Source organism: Microtus oregoni, unplaced genomic scaffold (genome assembly GCF_018167655.1).
Source record: "Microtus oregoni isolate MIOR12 unplaced genomic scaffold, Mior012 000054F_ref0000373, whole genome shotgun sequence".
Classification (NCBI taxonomy): Eukaryota; Metazoa; Chordata; class Mammalia; order Rodentia; family Cricetidae; genus Microtus; species Microtus oregoni.
This window is the reverse complement of record NW_024543830.1, coordinates 12,376,664-12,396,069: the sequence shown is the minus strand read 5'-3', so window position 1 is coordinate 12,396,069 and position 19,406 is coordinate 12,376,664. Positions and strand designations below refer to the sequence as shown.

Below are 19,406 nucleotides of genomic sequence, written 5' to 3'. Positions count from 1 at the left end.
TTAATTATTTAAATGACATCCATCTATCACTTATACCTCAACTACTGTGGAAAAACTCACTGTGAGCTTATTATGATCTTCCAAATGTAAAGAGAGAGGTTTTTCCACTGTAGCCCCTCTTTAGTGTGACAATGATGACAATGAGAGGAACAGTATCCACTTACTTCTTACTGTGGAAAAACATAGCTCTAAACACTTGATATATATCAAACTCTTTTGCCCCCAACACAAACTATGTAGTACTACTTCTCACTTTACAGCTAAGTGAGAAGACTGCCTAACTTATGTGAGACTGCAAGACAGTTAAGTGTCAGGGCTGGGTCCAAAGCAAAGCAGGTTGGTTCCAGAGTGTTGCTCATCACCACTCTGTAATGCTGCCCCTTCTCCATCCACTCCGGTAAGGCAGCCCACTAACCTCATATGGATACAGGGATATGGATATTTAAATATGCATGTAGAATAAGGAAGGCGCAGACTCTAATTCAGGAGGTCTGCAGTAAAGCCTGAAGCTGTGCATGTTTAACAAACTAGAGGAGGGTGGTGTTCCTAGTGTACAGAACATACTTTATGAAGTGGTGGAGTGTTATAGGATAGAATATTTGTTTAACTATGCAAAGATGTACTGCATTCGTCTAACTATGTAAAGATGTGCTGCTGTTTTCCCTTACCTGCCTAAAGTACCTGATTGGTCTAATAAAAAGCTGAACAACCACCGGGCGGTGGTGGCGCACACCTTTAATCCCAGCACTCAGAAGGCAAAGGCAGGCGGATCTCTGTGAGTTCGAGGCCAGCCTGGTCTAGAAGAGCTAGTGCCAGGACAGGAACCAAAAAGCTACAGAGAAACCCTGTCTCGAAAAAAAAAAAAAAAAGCTGAACAACCAATAGTTAGGCAAAGGAGGGGTAGGTAGGGCTGGCAGGAAAGGAGTCAGCCAGCCAGCCATGGAGGAAGCAGAATGGACAGTACAGTATATAAGATAAATGAGCCTCAGAGCAGCATATAAATAAATAGAAATGGGTTAATTTAAGCTAAAAAAAAAAAAAACTAGGTAGAAATAAGCCTAAGCTGAGGCCGAGCATTCATAATTAACAATAAATCTCCGTGTCATGATTTGAGGGCTGGTGGCCCAAGAAAGCTGGCTACAGTGAAGAACTATAGTAGGAGCCTCAGCTCTCTTCTGCATGTCTGCTGTCAAAGCATTTAAGCATTGTATATTATAAGGGCAGACTGCCTATTCACATCCATTTTCCATTAGCTTTTCCACGGGACCTGTCTTTGGAAAAACTGCATGCCACAGACTGAGGCACAGGTCCCATGTAAGTATGTGGCTTTTAGAAATTGAAAACACACATGTAAGAGCCTTAGGGATAAAATGTGACTATAAAAGTTCACTTTTAGCAGTTTTTTAAATATTATATATACCAACTATACAAATATAGTATATAAATGTTTATTGTTCATCAAGTAGAATAATAATATATTAGTAACTTTTGGTAAATAAAAAGAGAAAAGTCTACTTTAAACTATTTAATTCTTCATTCTCAAGTCTCTACTAGGAGTGCTGAGGAACCTTAAGGTTCTTCCGGAGGCACTAGTGAGCTAGCTCTTCAGCGAAGGCAGGTACTGTATGAACACTGATGGATAGAGACTAGAGTCCACTCCACAGTCATCTGGGACTTCAGGGGAATACACTGGTGTGCTACATCTCTATTCTAGATTCCGCTCTCTCTGCTCTCCTGCTCTAGTCTTCTTCCTTCCTACACCACTGTCTTGAGAAAAACTCAGGAACCATCTCTCATTGCCTGTCTGTATTTTAAAAACATGAATTAAAGGCCTCCCCACTTCTTTTTCTTCTTCTCTTCTAGCTTTTAACTGGCTAGGATTCCCTTTCTGCTCCATTTCCCATGCTCCGCACACGGTGAGGCATGAGAGTTTGAGGTGCACTCATTCCCACCAGCACCACTGTAATCAACAGGAAAATCTATTACTAAGCTTCCTTCCTGCACGAAGAGGAAATGGAATGGTCAGTCTGCACCTCACACATCTGCACTCCCAGAGCAGCAGTGGGAAGTCATTCCTTTTGGAGATTGCCTCAAACTCAAATGCATACTCAGACTCCTAGGCTTACAGCCAGTGGCATCTTAACACATTATATTGTTGACCTTCAGGGAAAATGGGGAATGAGCCAGTGTCCATAGCATGGGTGCCATAAGAGCTAACTAATCTGTATGGCACAAAATAAACTGTTTGTTTGTTTGTTTCAAGACAGGGTTTCTCTGTGTAGCCCTAACTGTCCTGGAACTTGTTCTGTAGACCAGGTTGGCCTAAAAAATCCCAAAGATCTGCCTGCCTCTGCTTTCCAAGTGCTAGGATTAATGGTATGTGCCACCACTGTTGGCTAAAATAAACTGTGAGAAAAACAAGTAGTTATAATGGAAGCACATAGACAGAAAATATACTACCAAGTAAACTGACTCTTCTATGACTCTCAGTGCATGTCTTATGTTTGAGAATACAATAAAACAATACTTTCTTTATTTGGTGAATATGCTATGACATAAAAGGGATTTGCATTTTTATTTATTTGCTTATGCTTAATTTATTACTATTGTGCTTATATAACGGGAGAGGCACATGTATCATTACATGTACGAAGGTCAGAGCACAACTTTGTAGACTTGGTTCTCTCCTTCTACCTTTATGTGAATTTGAATTTAGATTACTTAGATTAGGCTTAGCAACAAGTACTTTACCTGTTGAACCATCTTGCCAACCCCCAAGAAATGTGCACTTTTAAAATAAAAATTATTAAAAAAAATATTTGGTGATATTAATATATCTGTGTGGAGGAATGAAAAGGTACCATTTTAGTATCAGTCATCAGCCAGACAATGGTGGCATAGACAATGGTGGCATGTGCCTGTAATCCCAGCACTGGGGAGGCAGAGGCAGAGGCAGGCAGACCTCTGTGAATTTGAAGCCAGCCTGGGTCTACAGAGTGAGTTCCAGAACAGCTAGGACTACATAGAGAGTCCCTGCCTCAAAACAAACAAACAAACAAGTCCTCTGTCAGGAAATAGGGATGGAATTCAAAATTAAAGGGCTAAAATTAAAATAAAGGTTGACATATAGTTTTATACTTAAGACTGGAAAAAGTCAATAAAAGGATGCAGATACAAAAACTGGGAGAATCTTTGAGCAAAGAAGCATATTCTACATGCAGAACAAGGGTCCCACCTGTGTGTGCCTTCTATATCCTTATTCTCTACCACAGTTTTACTCTGGAGTTAAAAATTAGCAAATATTGTGAACTCGTGGCATCATTTAAATGGAAAAATCAAAAGGTTTGTTCACAAAATTAGTAGTTTTAAATACCAAAGAAAACACACTAAAGATAAAGAAAAATTGGATTACTCTTTAGTTGGTAAGGAATGCTGTCTTAACCACCAAAAGTAATTACAAAGGCCAACTTTGTAATGTTATAGCATTGTATTCTTAAACTTTTAAGTAACAGAAGTAGTTCACACGGCCAGAATTCACGGTTGACGTTTATGGTGGGAGCATTACAGCGCAGTTCTCGCCGTTTCCGAGCATCTTTCATGGTTCGTGTAGGTCAGCACAGACAGACCAGAGAGGCTTTCCCGTGCTGTGTTATAAATACTCCACACAAGTCCTTGAGATCATACTCACGGCTTTAGCAAAGACACCCATGACTTCAGGGAACTGGTGCGTGAGAAACGCTATCATTGCTGTAGAAGAACAGAGTCCTGCTGTAAAGTGGATGAAGAAAGGAAGCTCCTTTTTTGGATAAACAGAAACATGATGAAAAGCTGCAAGGAAAAATTGTTAAGAGTGAGTTTTATTTCAGCACAAGCCAATTTTAATATTTTTAAGTTAAACCTAGCTTTGAAAATTAAAAGTGTGGCTAAAGGGAAGTAGAAAAGACAAGATCTCCTGAGTAAATTGGGAGCATGGGGACCTTGGGAGAAGTTGAAAGGGAGAGGCAGGAAGGGGAGCAAAGAAAAATGTAGAGCTCAATAAAAATCAATAAAAAATATTTTTAAAATGTGGTTAAAAAAATAACAAGAACAAAGGCAAGAGAAAGCTCTTCAGTATATCTGCATAGTCAGGTGACCGTATTGGGGTCTGGGAACAGGAGGGCATCGTGGGAAAGAACGTGAACTATAAAGTCATGCTGGGTGGTTTTGAAAAAGAGCCTTGTCGCTTATTAGCTTGCTCTAAACCCTGTAGAAGTTGCTATGGAGCTGTTATGAAGAACAGTGTAAGCACTTAATAAATGTGAGTTGTTATTAATTCTTGCTCGTTGAAAGCTCAGCAAGTAGTGTAGAGATAAAGAGATAGACATGTCTTGGGGAATTTCCCAGAATCATTGCTTAATATATTATTTTACTCAATTATTACTATGTTCCATGCATGACAGTTCACCAACTGCTATGGAAACAGAACTAAGAAGCCAAGGCTCCGGCCATAGTTGAAGTTCTTTGCCTTATTTTATCACATTTATATATTTGAGTATTATTTTTCTGATGTTTGTCTCATTTCTCATTATCAATTTTATTCAAGTACTTAGATATTATTCAGACTACTTGGATGATAAATGATCTAGAGCGAAACCTATCCGCGTGCCCAATGCACAGTAGGTGCTCAGTAAATTCCTTTTAGACGAGAGCTATGCGAAGACTTCATTAGTCAGGAAGTTGACTGCTAGGACACCAACCTAGGAATTCCTGATGTAATATCCTGCAGCAGTAAGGAATGACTAATTCCATGCTGAACCAAGGTCAGCTATAAATTTCAATTTTTAAAAACATAACTATTAACAGAGAAGGTTATACCCAAGTTTCCTTCAATAGCCACAATATTTTATATATCTTATACTATACCCAGAAAGTACATATAAAAAAAAACCTAAATTCATCTTAAAAATTCAGATTTCCAGAGTCTCCAGCCATACTTCATGTAAAAGCACAATAGCACTCAACTTGGTAAAAGCTAAAAAGCATTAAAAGCTGTCAGTGTTGCTCTTTCAGCACCAGACAACCAGCAATCCCTTCTGCTCAGTCCCTCATCCATGAGTGGATGACTACTTCCAGCAAACAGAGAAACAAACTCTGGAATTTCAGAAGGTGGGGAATAACACAATAAAATTAGTATTAACTAAACCCTAAAGCATTTATGGTTTTTAAAGTTCTCATTTAATTGTTGAAATAACCTGAAGATAGGTAGTATTGTTTTCATTTTACAATAGAAAGACTGCACAGCTTTAGTAACAAAACTTCCTAAAATATGAGACTTTTATATTGTAGGAGAGACCTAATTATTTCTTTTTGGATTACTCTGTAGATTCACTTGTCAGTCAATGTTTGGCTAATACATCAATATAATGGATGACTGACTAGTACAGAAACACTCCCTTGGAACAAAAGTTCAAATTTCATCACTGGCTTGTAAAGAAAAATTTATCAGGAGGCATAAAAGACGACAAAATAGCTATATGAACTAGGGGGAATAGTTCAACTTTCCACTTATGAGTCTATAAGCAAATTCCAGAAAGCTGTAAGTCATATCAAGGCTGAAGGAGAATTAAAAACAAAAACCATTAAGTACTCCTGGGTATTAGAACTCCACATTATTAAAAATTTGTTCATTCCACCAGTCAGAAACAGAAAAATATACTGTAAGAACATATACTATAATCAAACACACCCTCCAGCATATCCCTCTGTGTCTGTGTCCTGGAGCTTTGTACCCTGTATGGAGTTAAGACTTAATGAAGGCTCATCAAAAAAACCTAACTGGGGTCTGGAGAGATGATTCAGTGGTTAAGAGCACTGGCTACTCTCCCAAAGGACCCAGGTTTAATTCCCAGCACCCACTCTGCATCTCACAACCATCTGTAACTCCGTTTCCAGAGGATCTGATGTCCTCTTCTGGCCTCTTCAGGAATAGGACATGCATGAAGACATATATACAGCCAAACACCCATATACATGAAAAATAAATTAAGATTTTAAAAATCTATGTTAAAAAAACTCTATGTGATCTTGTAGCTCCTGGTTCTGGTATAAGAAATATTAATATGTAGTCTAGGGAGATACCTCAATATGTAGGCTAGGGAGATACCTCAATATGTAGGCTAGGGAGATGCCTCAGTAGTTAAGAACAATGACTGCTTTCAAAAGGACCCAGGTTCAATTCCCAGCACTCATATGGCAGCTCACAACTGACTGTAACTCCAGTTTCAGGGGATCTGATGCCCTCATACATATATACATACAGGCAAAACACCAATGCATACGAAATAAAAATAAATAAATCATTAAAAAAGAAATACTAATTCTTTTAGTAAAAATGTACTATCTTATTACAATGAAAATTTTTGTTATTACACTGTATTTTTGGAGACAAGGCCTTGCTATATGTAGCCTAGACTGGTCTCAAACTCACATACCTCGCTCTTCCTCAGTCTCCCAAAGGCTAGATAAGATTATAGACATGTGCTACCATGCCCAGGTATACACTTGTGTATTGATTGACTTAAAAATTGATTTCTTGACCTTAAAAATATCTGTTCCTTTTTAAATGGAAAAATAACAGTTAGGAAAAATAATAGTTAACCCCACCTTAAGTAGGCAAATGCAATTTCTCTCACTAATGACCTCCCAATTGCCAAAGTCAATAGATTCTTCTTAGTAATTGCCTGTCCTGGTATCTCAGCGGCGACTCCTCACTGGGACTTTTCTTCTCCTTAGTTACTAGGATATCTAGTTCTTGTCTCTGACTACTCCTCCACTAGATTTTCATTTGCTTTCTTGCCATTAGCTCCTTAGAAAATTTTATGCCCTCTTGGTTCTACCCTATACGACACAGTACTCCCTTGTAATCTTAGCCTTGTAAAGGACTCCTTTGGTTACCTAGAAATGAAACTCCTTAGTCTCTTTTGTGAGACTGAGAAAGAAATGTCAGGGACCCTGTCAATTCTATTCAAATAAGCTGAGCTTGTTTCTAGTATACAGCTAACTGGATTAGGCACAAACACAGAGGTAAAACACAAGCTCTCTGAGAGCTGTGGGGCTGGTGTGGTGGCTGAGTAAAATTCTTGCTGTGCAAGCATGAGCACCTGAGTTCACAGCTCCAGGGCCCACGGAAAAACCCAAATGCCACATGCCGATAATTCTAGAGTTAGCAAGTCACAGTCAGGCAGATCTGTGGTGCCCACTAGCCAGGCAGCTTAGGTGAATTTGAGATCCAGATTTAGTGAAAGACCTTGTTGAAAAAATAAGATGGAAACCATCAAACAGGACATTCAATGTTGACCTCTGACCTCCACATGCACATGCATACAACAATGTGAACACATACACACACAAAGAAGCTGGAGAGATGGGTCAGCAGTTATGAGTGCTGCTCTTGCAGAGGGCCTGAGTTCACAGCAGCCACGCAGCTCACAACTTCCTGTATACACTCTAGCATCCTTTTTTAGCTTCTGTGGGCATCTGTACACACATGTGTACAAACACAGACAAATAAAAATATAATAAAAAATTTAAAGTAGAAAACACCTTTTGTGTGTTTTTTCCAAAAATCCATGTGTTAGAAATTTGGGCCCTCGGGTGGCACAATTATGAAGTGGAACCTTTAAGAGTTGGGTCTAGTAGAAGGACCTTGGGCCAATAGAAGGGATTGTGGGAAGCAAGCTTGCCTCCCTCCCTCCCTCCCTCCCTCGGTCCCTCTCTCCTTCTTTCCTTCCCCTCCCTCTTTCTGATTCAAGACAGAATCACTTGCTTATTTGCACGTATGCTTCTGCCCTTGCTATGCACTTTACTGGCTGATCTGCCAAGGGGCAGTCCCTACTCAGAGCCTGAGCTTTGCTTTGTACATTCTGAACCTCTAAAACCCAAGTTTAATAATCTTTTTTCACAAACCCTGCATCATGTATTTCATTACAGTAACAAAAAGGCAACTAATACGGCATGCCCATCTTTAATACCAGCACTCAGAGGCAGAGGAATCTCTGTGAGCTCAAGGCTTCTGTGATCTACATAGTGATTTCCAGGGCAGGGATACACAGTTAGACACTCTCTTAAAGAAAACAAACAAACAAACAAGCAACAACAACAAAACAATCCCAACACACACACACACACACACACACACACACGAAACTAACAAAAAGGTGACTAACACAGAAACCAATCTAAAAATAACCTAAGCAATTACTTGTAAGTTGAATAAAACAGAAGTATTTACTTACTCGGCAATAGCTCTCTATCAGCGGTCTCTGTGCAGCTGGGATAAGGGTAAAAGAGATGTCCCTTCTCTAATGGGTATGGAATCATTCTAAAAGCTGAAAAGAAAAATACATTAGCATTCAATTTTATCTCACTCATCTATGCTATAAATCAAACCTATTCTGCAGACATATTTTTATAACTTTTTCACAAAGCATTTTATCTTCTTTTTTGGAGAGACATTTTAGATGAAACAAAAATGAGCAGAAGAGCACATGAGCGCATGGGGAAAGACTAAGATTTACTAAGAGAAGAGCGAGTGGTCTAGTGTGAGCCTAAATGGAATGAATGCTAGAAAACAACATCAGCCGAGGCCTCTTTGTCTCGGTCTCCTCATCACAGTCAGGGCCTCAACTCCACTACTATAAATCCTGCTTCCTTAAGAATCTTCAAGAAATAGTACTGAGGGCTGGAGAGATGGCTCAGCGGTTAAGGGCATTGCCTGCTCTTTCAAAGGTCCTGAGTTCAATTCCCGGCAACCACATGGTGGCTCACAACCATCTGTAATGGGGTCTGGTGCCCTCTTCTGACCTGCAGGCATACACGCAGACAGAATATTGTATACATAATAAATAAATAATATCTAAAAAAAAAAGAAATAGTACATGAGTATACTTGTGCTCTCAAGCTACAAGAGTTCTGCTGGCTTAGTACTCTACCGATGAGGCTCACCAAAGTCTTCTACAAGAATGCATAGTCTCATACCCACACACATAAAATAAAATAAATTAAAAAAAAAAGACTATTCAGATCTGCTTCAGGGATCATGAAAGTCATTATTTGCCCAGTGTCATTCAACAATCAGTGCTCACGTAAGGAAGGAAGTCATTTATCAAGATGCATGGAATGTAGCATACATTATACACTTGGTGAAAACCCCTCCAGGGCCAAGCAGAATACCAGGTAATAGACACATACGTGAAATGAATGAGAAAGTCCCTGGCTTTGAACACCTGATAATCAGCTAAAAGAAGCCTAACTATTCAAAAGCATTCAATACGAAATTTCAATTTGATTTAGTTCTCTATTGTCAAGCACAGTATGGTTGTTGTTAATAAGTGGTTATACAGATTTCCAAACTCTTGGTGCACAGATAATGATGTCCTCATGTCTTACTGATGATGGTGGTGGCAGTGGTTATTAAATGCAGGGTCCCAAGCACACTAAACTTGTATTCTACCTTGGGGCCTTAGTAAATATGACTTACTAATTAGTGGGTCCAAACAGTTCTAAGAACTCAGAAATTTGAGAAAATATACATAAATTGAAAAGTTTGATTCTTACTTCATTTTAAAGTAAACCTAATTTCAACAGGCTGTGGTGTTTGAACCTGTAGTACCAGCTACTCAGGAGACCAAAGCAGGAGGATTGCATGAGTTCGAGTTCAGTGCTGACCTGAATGGCAACATGAAGATATCCATCTTAAAACATTTCTTACGAATGAGCTATAATTAGGAACCTTTGGGACACTGCACACTTTCTCTACCTTGGGACTGGATCATCATCATCATCATCATCATCATCATCATCATTTCCTGCCCCACAATGATTTCTGTCATGTTGTTTCTTTTAGTCATAGCATCTAACAAAACAAAACTGCCGAATTATGAAGACACTATACATATGCTGAAACTGAATTCTACTTGGAGTTAACGATTTAAGTGGTATCTGGCAGATGTTGAGTGCTTCCATTAAAAATATATAATAATGGTACAGGCAGTGGTGATGCACACCTTTAATACCAGCACTCAGAAGGTAGAGACAGGTGAATCTCTGTGAGTTCGAGGCCAGCCTGGTCTACAAGAGCTAGTTCCAGGACAGGCACCAAAGCTACAGAGAAACCCTGTCTCAAAAAACCCAATACACACACACACACACACACACACACACACACACACACACACACACACAATAACATAGAACAATCAGTAGAACTGTCTTCTGGGAGTGACCTTCAGTAGTCTACCTCTGGGAGCTAGCATTGTCCACTGGCATGGTAAAGAGGGAAAGGAAGAAGGGTCTTTGCTAGCATTTCACATCTAGAAGACAGTTTTAAGTTATGACCATAGGTTTATATGTGCAGTTTTCCTAAAGTACTTGTGTCTTCTCTGCACAATGTTCATGATTTTAGCACACCTAAGGTTAATAGATATTACTGAATGACAATGCATGGGTCAAAAGACAAAAAGTACAGCAATTAATTAGCTAGTCTCTTTGTTATAATGCAAATAAACACATTTTAGATAAAGAATAACGGTCTAGAGCAGCCAGAGCAACAGTGAGAGCCTGTCTCAAAGAAAAGAAGAAGGGGGAAGGGCAATTACACTGTAAATGGTAAGCCAGTCAGACAGTCAGAGTGGGACTGTCTCAAAAGAAAAAAACCAAAGCAAAACCCAGACAAAAAAAAGCAAAATACTGACACATACTACAACACAGATGAACATTGTCAATATTATGCCAAATAAGTGAAATCCAAAAAGATAATTACTGTGTAACTACACTATATGAAGTACCTAAACTCATGAGTCAGAACTATGAACACTGAAAGGGTCCAGAAAGGTGAGAATGAAGAATATTATGTGTGGGCTAGAGAAAGCCCAGTGGTTAAGAGTACTGACTGCTCTCCCAGAGGACCCAGGTTCCGTTCTCAGCACCCATATGGCAGCTCACATCTGTATGTAACTAAGGTTCCAAGGATCTAACACCCTTACACAGACATGAATGCAGACAAAACATCAATGCACATAAAATTAAATTAAATTAAATCTTAAAAAGAAGATATTATGTGAATTTCAGTTTGGTAAGATGAAAGGTTCTGGAAATGAAAGTTGATGGCAGGTGCTCAATAATGTGACCACACACAACACTCCTGAACTGGATTCAGACAGCTACAGTGGTAAATTGTATGTAAAGAATGTTTCACCACATTCACAGCCTAAAGCCAGGTGTGGTGGTCCAGGCTTACAGTTGTAGCACTTGGGAGGTGGTAGCAGGAATCAGAAATTTAAGATCATCCTCAGCTACACAGTGAGCTTGAGGCCTGCCTGAACCGCACGAGACACTGAGGGGGAGAGGAAACCAACAGAGCTGCTGCGCTGACCGTCAACTCGACCTAAACCGATCACCGGAGAAGAGAGAACCCCAACTGAGGAACTGCCTCCACCAGACTGGCCAATGGGCATGTTCACAGGACACTGTCACAATTGCTAATTGAGGTAGGGGAGCCTAACCCACTGTGGGTGGTGACCCTGGGCATGTGGGTCTGTGCTATCTAATACAGCAAGCTGAACAAGCCAATAAAATGTTCCTTTCTATGGTTCTGCCTTGAGTTTCTGCTTTGGCTCCCTCAATGACAGATTGTAAACTATAGAATAAAAGTTGCTACTGGCCATAGTGTTTATCACAGTGACAGAAAAAAAACCAGAACAACTGTTGTAACACAGTTGAAAACAAAACAACAACAACAAACCAGACCATTTCTTATTTTTATACTGTAAAATTTATTTAATTTTATGTGAATGAATGTTTTGCCTGCATGTACATATGCGCATCACTGTGTGTCTGGTGCCACTGGAGGTCAGAAGAGGGCAATGAATCCCCTAGAACTGGAGTTCAGAAGGTTGTGGTCACCATGTGGATGCTGGGAAACAAACTCGGGTTCTCTCCAAGAGCAACAAGTGCTATAACTGAGACATGTTTCCTGTTCATAAACCAGGTTTTTCATTCGTTCGTTTATTCTTCCTTCCTTCCTTTTTTCCTTCCTTCCTTCTCCCTTTCTCTCTCTCTCTCTCCCTCTCTCTCTCTCTCTCTCTCTTTATTTCTTTTTGTTTGTTTTTTAGTTTTAGAACAGGGCTGGGTGTACACCTCAATGATACAACATATGCTATTAGTATAATCAGGCTTTGGTTTCAACCTTCCTTACCTCATCACAAAAACTAAATGAAACTAACAAACCAAATAACTAAAGTAACAAAACTTAATCACATTAATAAAGCTTATAAGCTAAAAGGCATACATTTTCATTTTCTCTCACTACAATACTCAACTTTAGCAAAATATCCTAAGAGTTCCTCTATCTGCTTTTTCTAAAGTGACCTCAATATATTTCAAATTATTTCTTTTTTTTAATATTTATTTATTTATTTATTATGTATACAATATTCTGTCTGTGTGTGTGTCTGCAGGTCAGAAGAGAGCACCAGAACTCATTACAGATGGTTGTGAGCCACCATGTGGTTGCTGGGAATTGAACTCAGGACCTTTGGAAGAGCAGGCAATGCTCTTAACCACTGAGCCATCTCTCCAGCCCCTCAAATTATTTCTTCTACCAAATATAATGCCACAAAAAATCATTTGAAACTACTTCAAGTCCTGAAACTCACACAATCATTTGAAAAGACTGCATGTGGATGCAATAAACATTAAGAGAGATTAGCATTACATCTGGCCAAGAACACTTACTGCCTTCCCACGTACACTGCAAGAGGTTCAGAGCACCTTCTATCCGTTTCCAGTGCTGCAGATGAAAGAAAGCATAGGCAATTGCCTCACTATCTCCTCGCTTCAGGATGTGTTCCGGAGGTAAAATTAAACTTTTCATCTCTAGTAAGTACTGCAAAAACAACACATGCACACCAAGAAATTAAATTGTGTTAAGTGCAAACATCCACAAACATTTGTAAATGTTACAAATTGGTTTAAAGGCACACACACATTAAACTAGTTAAAATAACATGCAATTCCAACTGAAAACTTGTTTAAAGTACTTGTTATACTTGTAAATTTCCAAAATGAGAATTTCCTATAGGTAAAAACAAATTGACAAACAGCTTATGTGACCTTGCAAAATCTAAAATGGAAAGTTAAATTGAGGAAATAATGTGAGAAAATACTTTCCAAAAAAAACCCCAAATAAACATAAAATCATAAAATACAACTTAGTGAAAGTACTTTGTGGCATCATTCAATTCTGTTTTCTTTTATTCCTATTTAATGGGTAGAAAACTTAACTGTGGGGTAAAATCAATTCATTTATATTCACTAAGTACAAGACAATATGCTCACTACGGAACACCAAAAACCCCTCATATTGTAATGAGAAAAACAGATTTCTTAAGTAAATGATTATAATCAGATTGTGGTAGGGCCCTTAAAAATTACAAAGCAATAGGAAATACTAATTTTGTCTTGTTTTTTTTAAAATATTTATTTATTTATTAAGTATACAACATTCTGTCTGTGTGTATGCCAGCAGGCCAGAAGAGGGCACCAGACTCCATTACAGATGGTTGTGAGCCACCATATGGTTGCTGGGAATTGAACTCAGGACCTTCGGAAGAGCAGGCAATGCTCTTAACCTCTGAGCCATCTCTCCAGCCCCTAATTTTGTCTTGTTTTTAAAACAGCTTTGTTGAGATATAATTCACATAACATAGAGTTAGATTATTTGAGAACTCAGTGGTTTTTATTATATTAAAAAAAGTGCATCCACCACCGCAGTCAGTGTGTACACATACATCACCCGAGGGACTCTGGACCCTCTGACACCATTCGGTCCACTCCTCATGTCTCATTCCTCTGAGCCAAGCGCTAATCCCTCATATTATCATAATACTGTTAGAATATATTATATGATATCTGTGGAAACGTGTGACTAGTTTCTTTCACTAAGCAGTTTGGAGGTTCATCTAAGTCACAACACATAGTGGTACCCCCATTTCTCTTTAGAGTCAAATAACAGTCCTCATAAATACACCATGTTTACTTATCCAGTCATTAGCTGTTAGACATGTGCCCTTTCTACATTTTGGCTTTTAGAAAGAATAATTCAGGGCTGGGGACATAGAGTGCTTGCCTGGTATGCATGAAGCCCTGGGTTTGATACCTAGCACGTAAAACAAAGATGGTGGTGCACACCTGTAGTCCTAATACTCAGGAGGTAGAGGCAGAAGGGTCAGAGATCAAGGCCATCCTTGACTACACTGTAAGTTCAAGGCCAGGGTGGCCTACATAAGAACCTGTCTCAAAAACAAAACAAAACAAAAACCAGAAAAAGCAAGCAAGCAAGAAACAAAAGCAAATGGTAATATAATATACTTTAACAAATATTTATACACAAGCTTTGGTATAAATCAGTTTCATTTCTCTTGAGTAGACACCTTGGGATGGTAATGCTGAGATGTACAATAAGTATATGTTGATCTGAGTTGATATTTAAAGAGGATCAGAATGAGGATAATTACACTGGGAGTGAGCAGATGTCAGAACAGAAGATACATTCAAAGCACAGGCCCAACGAAAGCAAGGGAGGATCTTAGAAATAAAAAAGTAAAGATTTCAAATCCTTAAGCCTTAGCAATTAATCTAACATATTCATTGTACCAATACATCTGGAATGATATTTCTTTGTTTATGAAGTGCGTCTCTCCATGCATCACTAAGATCACTGCCCATCTTCAATTACTCCTACTCCTGATGTCTCTGGCTCCTCAAAGTGTAAGTAGGCAGTTTGCTCATCAATTTATTTTAGCAGATGTCACAAACTATGAGATTATTTACTAATCCAATTTGGGTACTTAACGTTTCCCATTCAGTTTCTTAAAAGGAATGCAGCAGAGGTTGCCTCCTGGTCAGGCAAAGCCCATTTGCTGCCTGGTTGGGTTCTCTCTCCTCAGTGCCCTGGGCCTGTATTCAGGCGGGTAATATTCTTTCTAATCCTCTCTAATCCTGGCCCATTTTTTTGAAACACAGTAAAAGATCACTCACACCAGGCGGCTGTGGGAAAATGGACTCCAATGGCTGACCTCTGACACGATTCCTCATGCTCCTTGCAAGTGCACTAAGAGCTTCTTCAGGAGGAAGCTCAGTGTTATCACAGTGGGAGAGCATCGTCAGACCAGTGTCGCAGATACAGAGGAAAACTTTAATTCTTAAATCACGTCCTTTCTACTAAAACTCTAACTTAGAAATGCGGGGTTCGGGGGAAAGCCCCACTCATTTTCACTTAGAATGTGAAAGCTTTACACAAAGTAAAGTGGTATTTACTGTTTGGGACTATGTAGGCAGAAAGCACATCAATTGAATATGTCCAGAAAACACTTGTTTGTCAATGCACACAGTACATAAATAAATATGGCACATTTAATAGGAAATGATAATTCATAATTTTAAAATACGATTTGTATTTTGTTTTGGTTTGGAGTCAGTGCTGGAACTCAGGCTGCCAAGCACACTGCATAATAACACTTAACCACTGAGCTAATGTCCTTTTCAAATTGACTTTAAAGCAAAATATTTTTTTCAATTTCTACTAAGGTAAAATTTGGTCCTAAAATATAAGAAAAAATTCGGTTTTTAAAAAAGTACCTGTGCTAGAGAGTTAGGTCAGTGGTTAAAGCACTTACTGCTTTCAAAGGTCTTGGGTTTGGTTCCCAGCACCCACAGGGCAGCTCACAACCATCTATAACTTTAGTTCCAGGGGATCCAAGGCTCTGTTTTAGTCTTTGTGGATATCAGGAACGCACATGATGCAATACATTCATACAGGAAAAACACTCATAAAATAAAAAGAATTTTTTTAAATATTTATTTATTATGTGTACACTATTCTGTCTGTGTATATGCCTGCAGGCTAGAAGAGGGAACCAGACTGCATTACAGATGGTTGTGAGCCACCATGTGGTTGCTGGGAATTGAACTCAGGACCTTTGGAAAAGCAGGCAATGCTCTTAACCACTGAGCTGTCTCTCCAGCCCCAATAAACAGAATTTTTTTTGTATCTATACTTAGTGGATCTTGGGGACAGCTCAATATAGGGCATGTCCTCAACACATTCCAAGCCTTGGCTTCAGTCCCTAGCATAAATACACAAAAGTGCATTTAAAATAAGATATAACATTATTCCAATACTCATTTTATGTCCTTCAGAAATTGCTGTTCAGGCGTTTCTGTTACCAGTGTAGACTTTAAGTTAATGAACAACACAAACTCTACCCTACAGACTCTCTGCATGACCTAGTGCAGTCTACCACCTAAAACAGTCCTGAAATAAGCTGATATACACAACAAATGTCTTCAGATTCGTCCATCAGTTTTTACTTGGACACTTCTATAAGGGACTGTGTGTGCAAGCACACAAGTGAGACCGTGGAGGCTAGCGCCAATGCTACATGTTGTCTTCTGTTGCTCCCGGTTTTCAAAACTCTCTTAATTGTTGTACTTATTATTATGATGATGATGATTAGGCAATAGTAATAGTAGTAGCAGATCTCCTGAGTAAATTGGGAGCAAGTGTCTTTCCCCACTGAGACATGCTGCAGGTTCTAGAATACTACTTTTCATTCAGTCTCACCCTAGTTTTCAGGACCTTCTGTCTGAAATGTAACATGAATTATCTAATCCAATTTTCAGTAGTCCTCATTTCCCTCTGAAACTCCCCAACACTGGCCTTTACTGTATGCATCTCTAGTGCTCTGATCTTCTGAACCCCTACCAGGGAGGCCCATTAAGCTCCAGGGCTTCTCTAGGTCACAGCTCTAAATTTTTCCACATTTTTCCTACAAACTAATTGTAAACATGTAGTCCTGTTTATCACAGCAATGACCCCATTGCTGGTTGTTACTGAAAGAAGCAAGTTAATGGAGGAGATGTATCTTGACTCTAGTATAAGATATATAATCTATTATTGTAAGGAAGGCAGTGGCCGGTATGGCTGGTCCAGTTGAGGCAGGAGATTGAGATATTACTAGTTGCATCTTGGAACAGGAAGGAGAGAGCCTGAGCTAAACACAAAGACAGCCTTGAACCCTGAAGCCCTATATTTGCCATCTAGACCAAAAGGTCCTATAACCTCCCAATGCAGTACCACCAGCTAGGAACCAAATGCTCAAATGCAAATACATGAGACATTCCATATTTAAGCCAGAACACATGCTTCAGCTTAGTAAACTAAAATAGACTTCTTTAAGACAAGGGGCCAGGTGGTGGCAGCTGCACGCGCCTTGGGAGACAGAGGCAGGCTTATCTCTCCTCAAGGTCAGCCTGGCCTACTGGGTGAGTTTCAGGACTGCCAAGGTTACATGGAGAAACCCAGTCTCAAAAAACCATTAAAAAAAAAATAGGACAGGGCTGGAGAGATGGCTCAGAGGTTAAGAGCACTGACTGTTCTTCCAGAGGTTCTGAGTTCAATTCCCAGCAACCACATGGTGGCTCACAACCATCTGTAATGAGATCTGGTGCCCTCTTCTGGCCTGCAGGGATATGTGCAGGAAGAACCCTGTATACATAATTAATAAATAAATCTTTAAAAAAAATAGGACAATGGGTGAACAAAAGCTTAGAGAATGGCAGATGGAGAAGAGAGTGGATATATATACAACAATAGGGAGATATAATAAGACACGACTAATCCAGGAACATTGACTTGAGATAAGAAGCAAAACAAGTGGTGCGAAGACTGTCAGTCAGACTGAAGAGTTCCCATTAGTGTAATACTAAAGGGTTGGTTCTCAGCCTGTAAAGAGCAGAGATTTCACAGAAGTCTTAGAGCGAAGTGAAATTTGCTAGTTGGGTAGAAAACTGGCAATACAGTAGAGAGGGGCCAATAGCAGGAAGATCAGTGGGGAATCTGTCTAGTCGTCCACACGAGAAATGGTGACATTTTTGAGACACGTCTAGATATTTAGAAATTCATATAAAGTACTTGGCAATTGTGGTGAACACTTGTAACCACTGCACTCAGGAAGCTGTGGCAGGAAGACCATGAGTCTGAGGCTAGCCTTAGACTCTAGCAAATTCAAGGCCAGCTTAAACTACACAGTGAAATCCTGTCTTGGGGTGGGGGAGTAGGGAGGAAAGAGGATAGGAATATAAATGTCTGATAACATTTACAATAAGGAGAAATAATAGTTAATTTTGGAAAGTAGAAGTTGGCTAAATAATGAACTTGTTTTTTTAACTTTAGAAATTTTTGAAATATTTAACATTTAAAAAAATCCCTTGTTTCAGTAATAAAAGCAACAATAACATGTATTTTTAAAAGTGGGGAGTGAAGGTGCACAATAGTCAATGAGAATGGTGACGCCTAGATCTGAAAGACTTTTTAAAGGCTATAATATGCTAGTCCTTTGAAAAGGGCAGAGGGAAAAAGTAATGTAGGGAAGCCAGGCATAGTGGCATTCTACATGAACTAGGAGGCTGAGGCAAAGAGACTCTTGTGAGTTTGAGGTCAGCCTGGTATACACAGTTAATATCCACCATCACCTCTATCACACACACACACACACACACGAATGAAAGGGCTAATGAAGTCATAAATCAAAATGAAGAAATAAGAGTAAAATACATCCAAAAATTCAGTTTGAAACAATAAAATATCTGAATTACTTTTATTAGATGAAAATACAAGTCTGTAGATGAGAAGAAAACCAGTATTAAAAGATATAGATTTGGAAATTATCAGCAAATAAAATATAGCTGGATACAAGCCAAAGCCAGCATCTGCTGGACCTCCTAAATGACCTCTGAATAACCCCATTATTGTATTGGTAATAAATGGAGAAATGTCTGGCACAAATCTAGTTTCTAAATATATACTTTAGCCCCTTGTTTTTCACTAAACATATTAAAATTAAGCTACTTTGGAAGCTATAATTAAAAGATAAGATGATATATGGTCAAACATTTGCTCTCTGTCCCTTCTCCCCCTTTATTCAGTGCTTGGGATCGAACCCAGGGCCTTTGTGCATGGATGGTTTCTTTAAGAGTCTAAATCATACCCAAGCTTACACTCAAATTCAATTTAATTTTCAACTGCTTTGATCTTTATAATTTATCCTTAGATTACTCTTTTCTATTACTCTGTAAATCTTACAACAGCTTTTGACCAAAAGCAATATAATTCTGACCTGAAGTAATGATAATGCTTTATAATCTTCCTCTTAAAGGCAGAGGTTAAAGAAAAATCTCTCTGAAGACATCTGAAATTAAGGTCCTTTGCTCTTGATCAGTCATGCACATGAAGAACCAATTTATCTCTGCAATTAGTGTTCTCAGTGCACATTCTATGAGATTAGACAGGCAAGCTGAAAGCAGAGTCT

The 19,406-nt window shown here is 39.0% G+C and overlaps 1 protein-coding gene across 3 annotated transcripts in view; it reads right to left on the bottom strand.

Annotated features, from left to right (window-relative positions):
• St7l (suppression of tumorigenicity 7 like) overlaps positions 1-19,406 on the bottom strand; it is an 86,110-nt gene that overhangs the window by 19,394 nt on the left and 47,310 nt on the right. Inside the window, exons 12-14 of one of the 3 annotated variants that reach the window (XM_041638119.1) lie at positions 12,772-12,922; positions 8,274-8,366; positions 3,689-3,828 (exon numbers count right to left, since the gene is read on the bottom strand). In XM_041638119.1, coding sequence (XP_041494053.1) covers positions 3,689-3,828; positions 8,274-8,366; positions 12,772-12,922 — 384 coding nt within the window. Of the gene's footprint in view, positions 1-3,393; positions 3,829-8,273; positions 8,367-12,771; positions 12,923-19,406 lie in introns of those variants that run through there. The other 2 variants (XM_041638120.1, XM_041638121.1) reach the window with 2 other exon arrangements.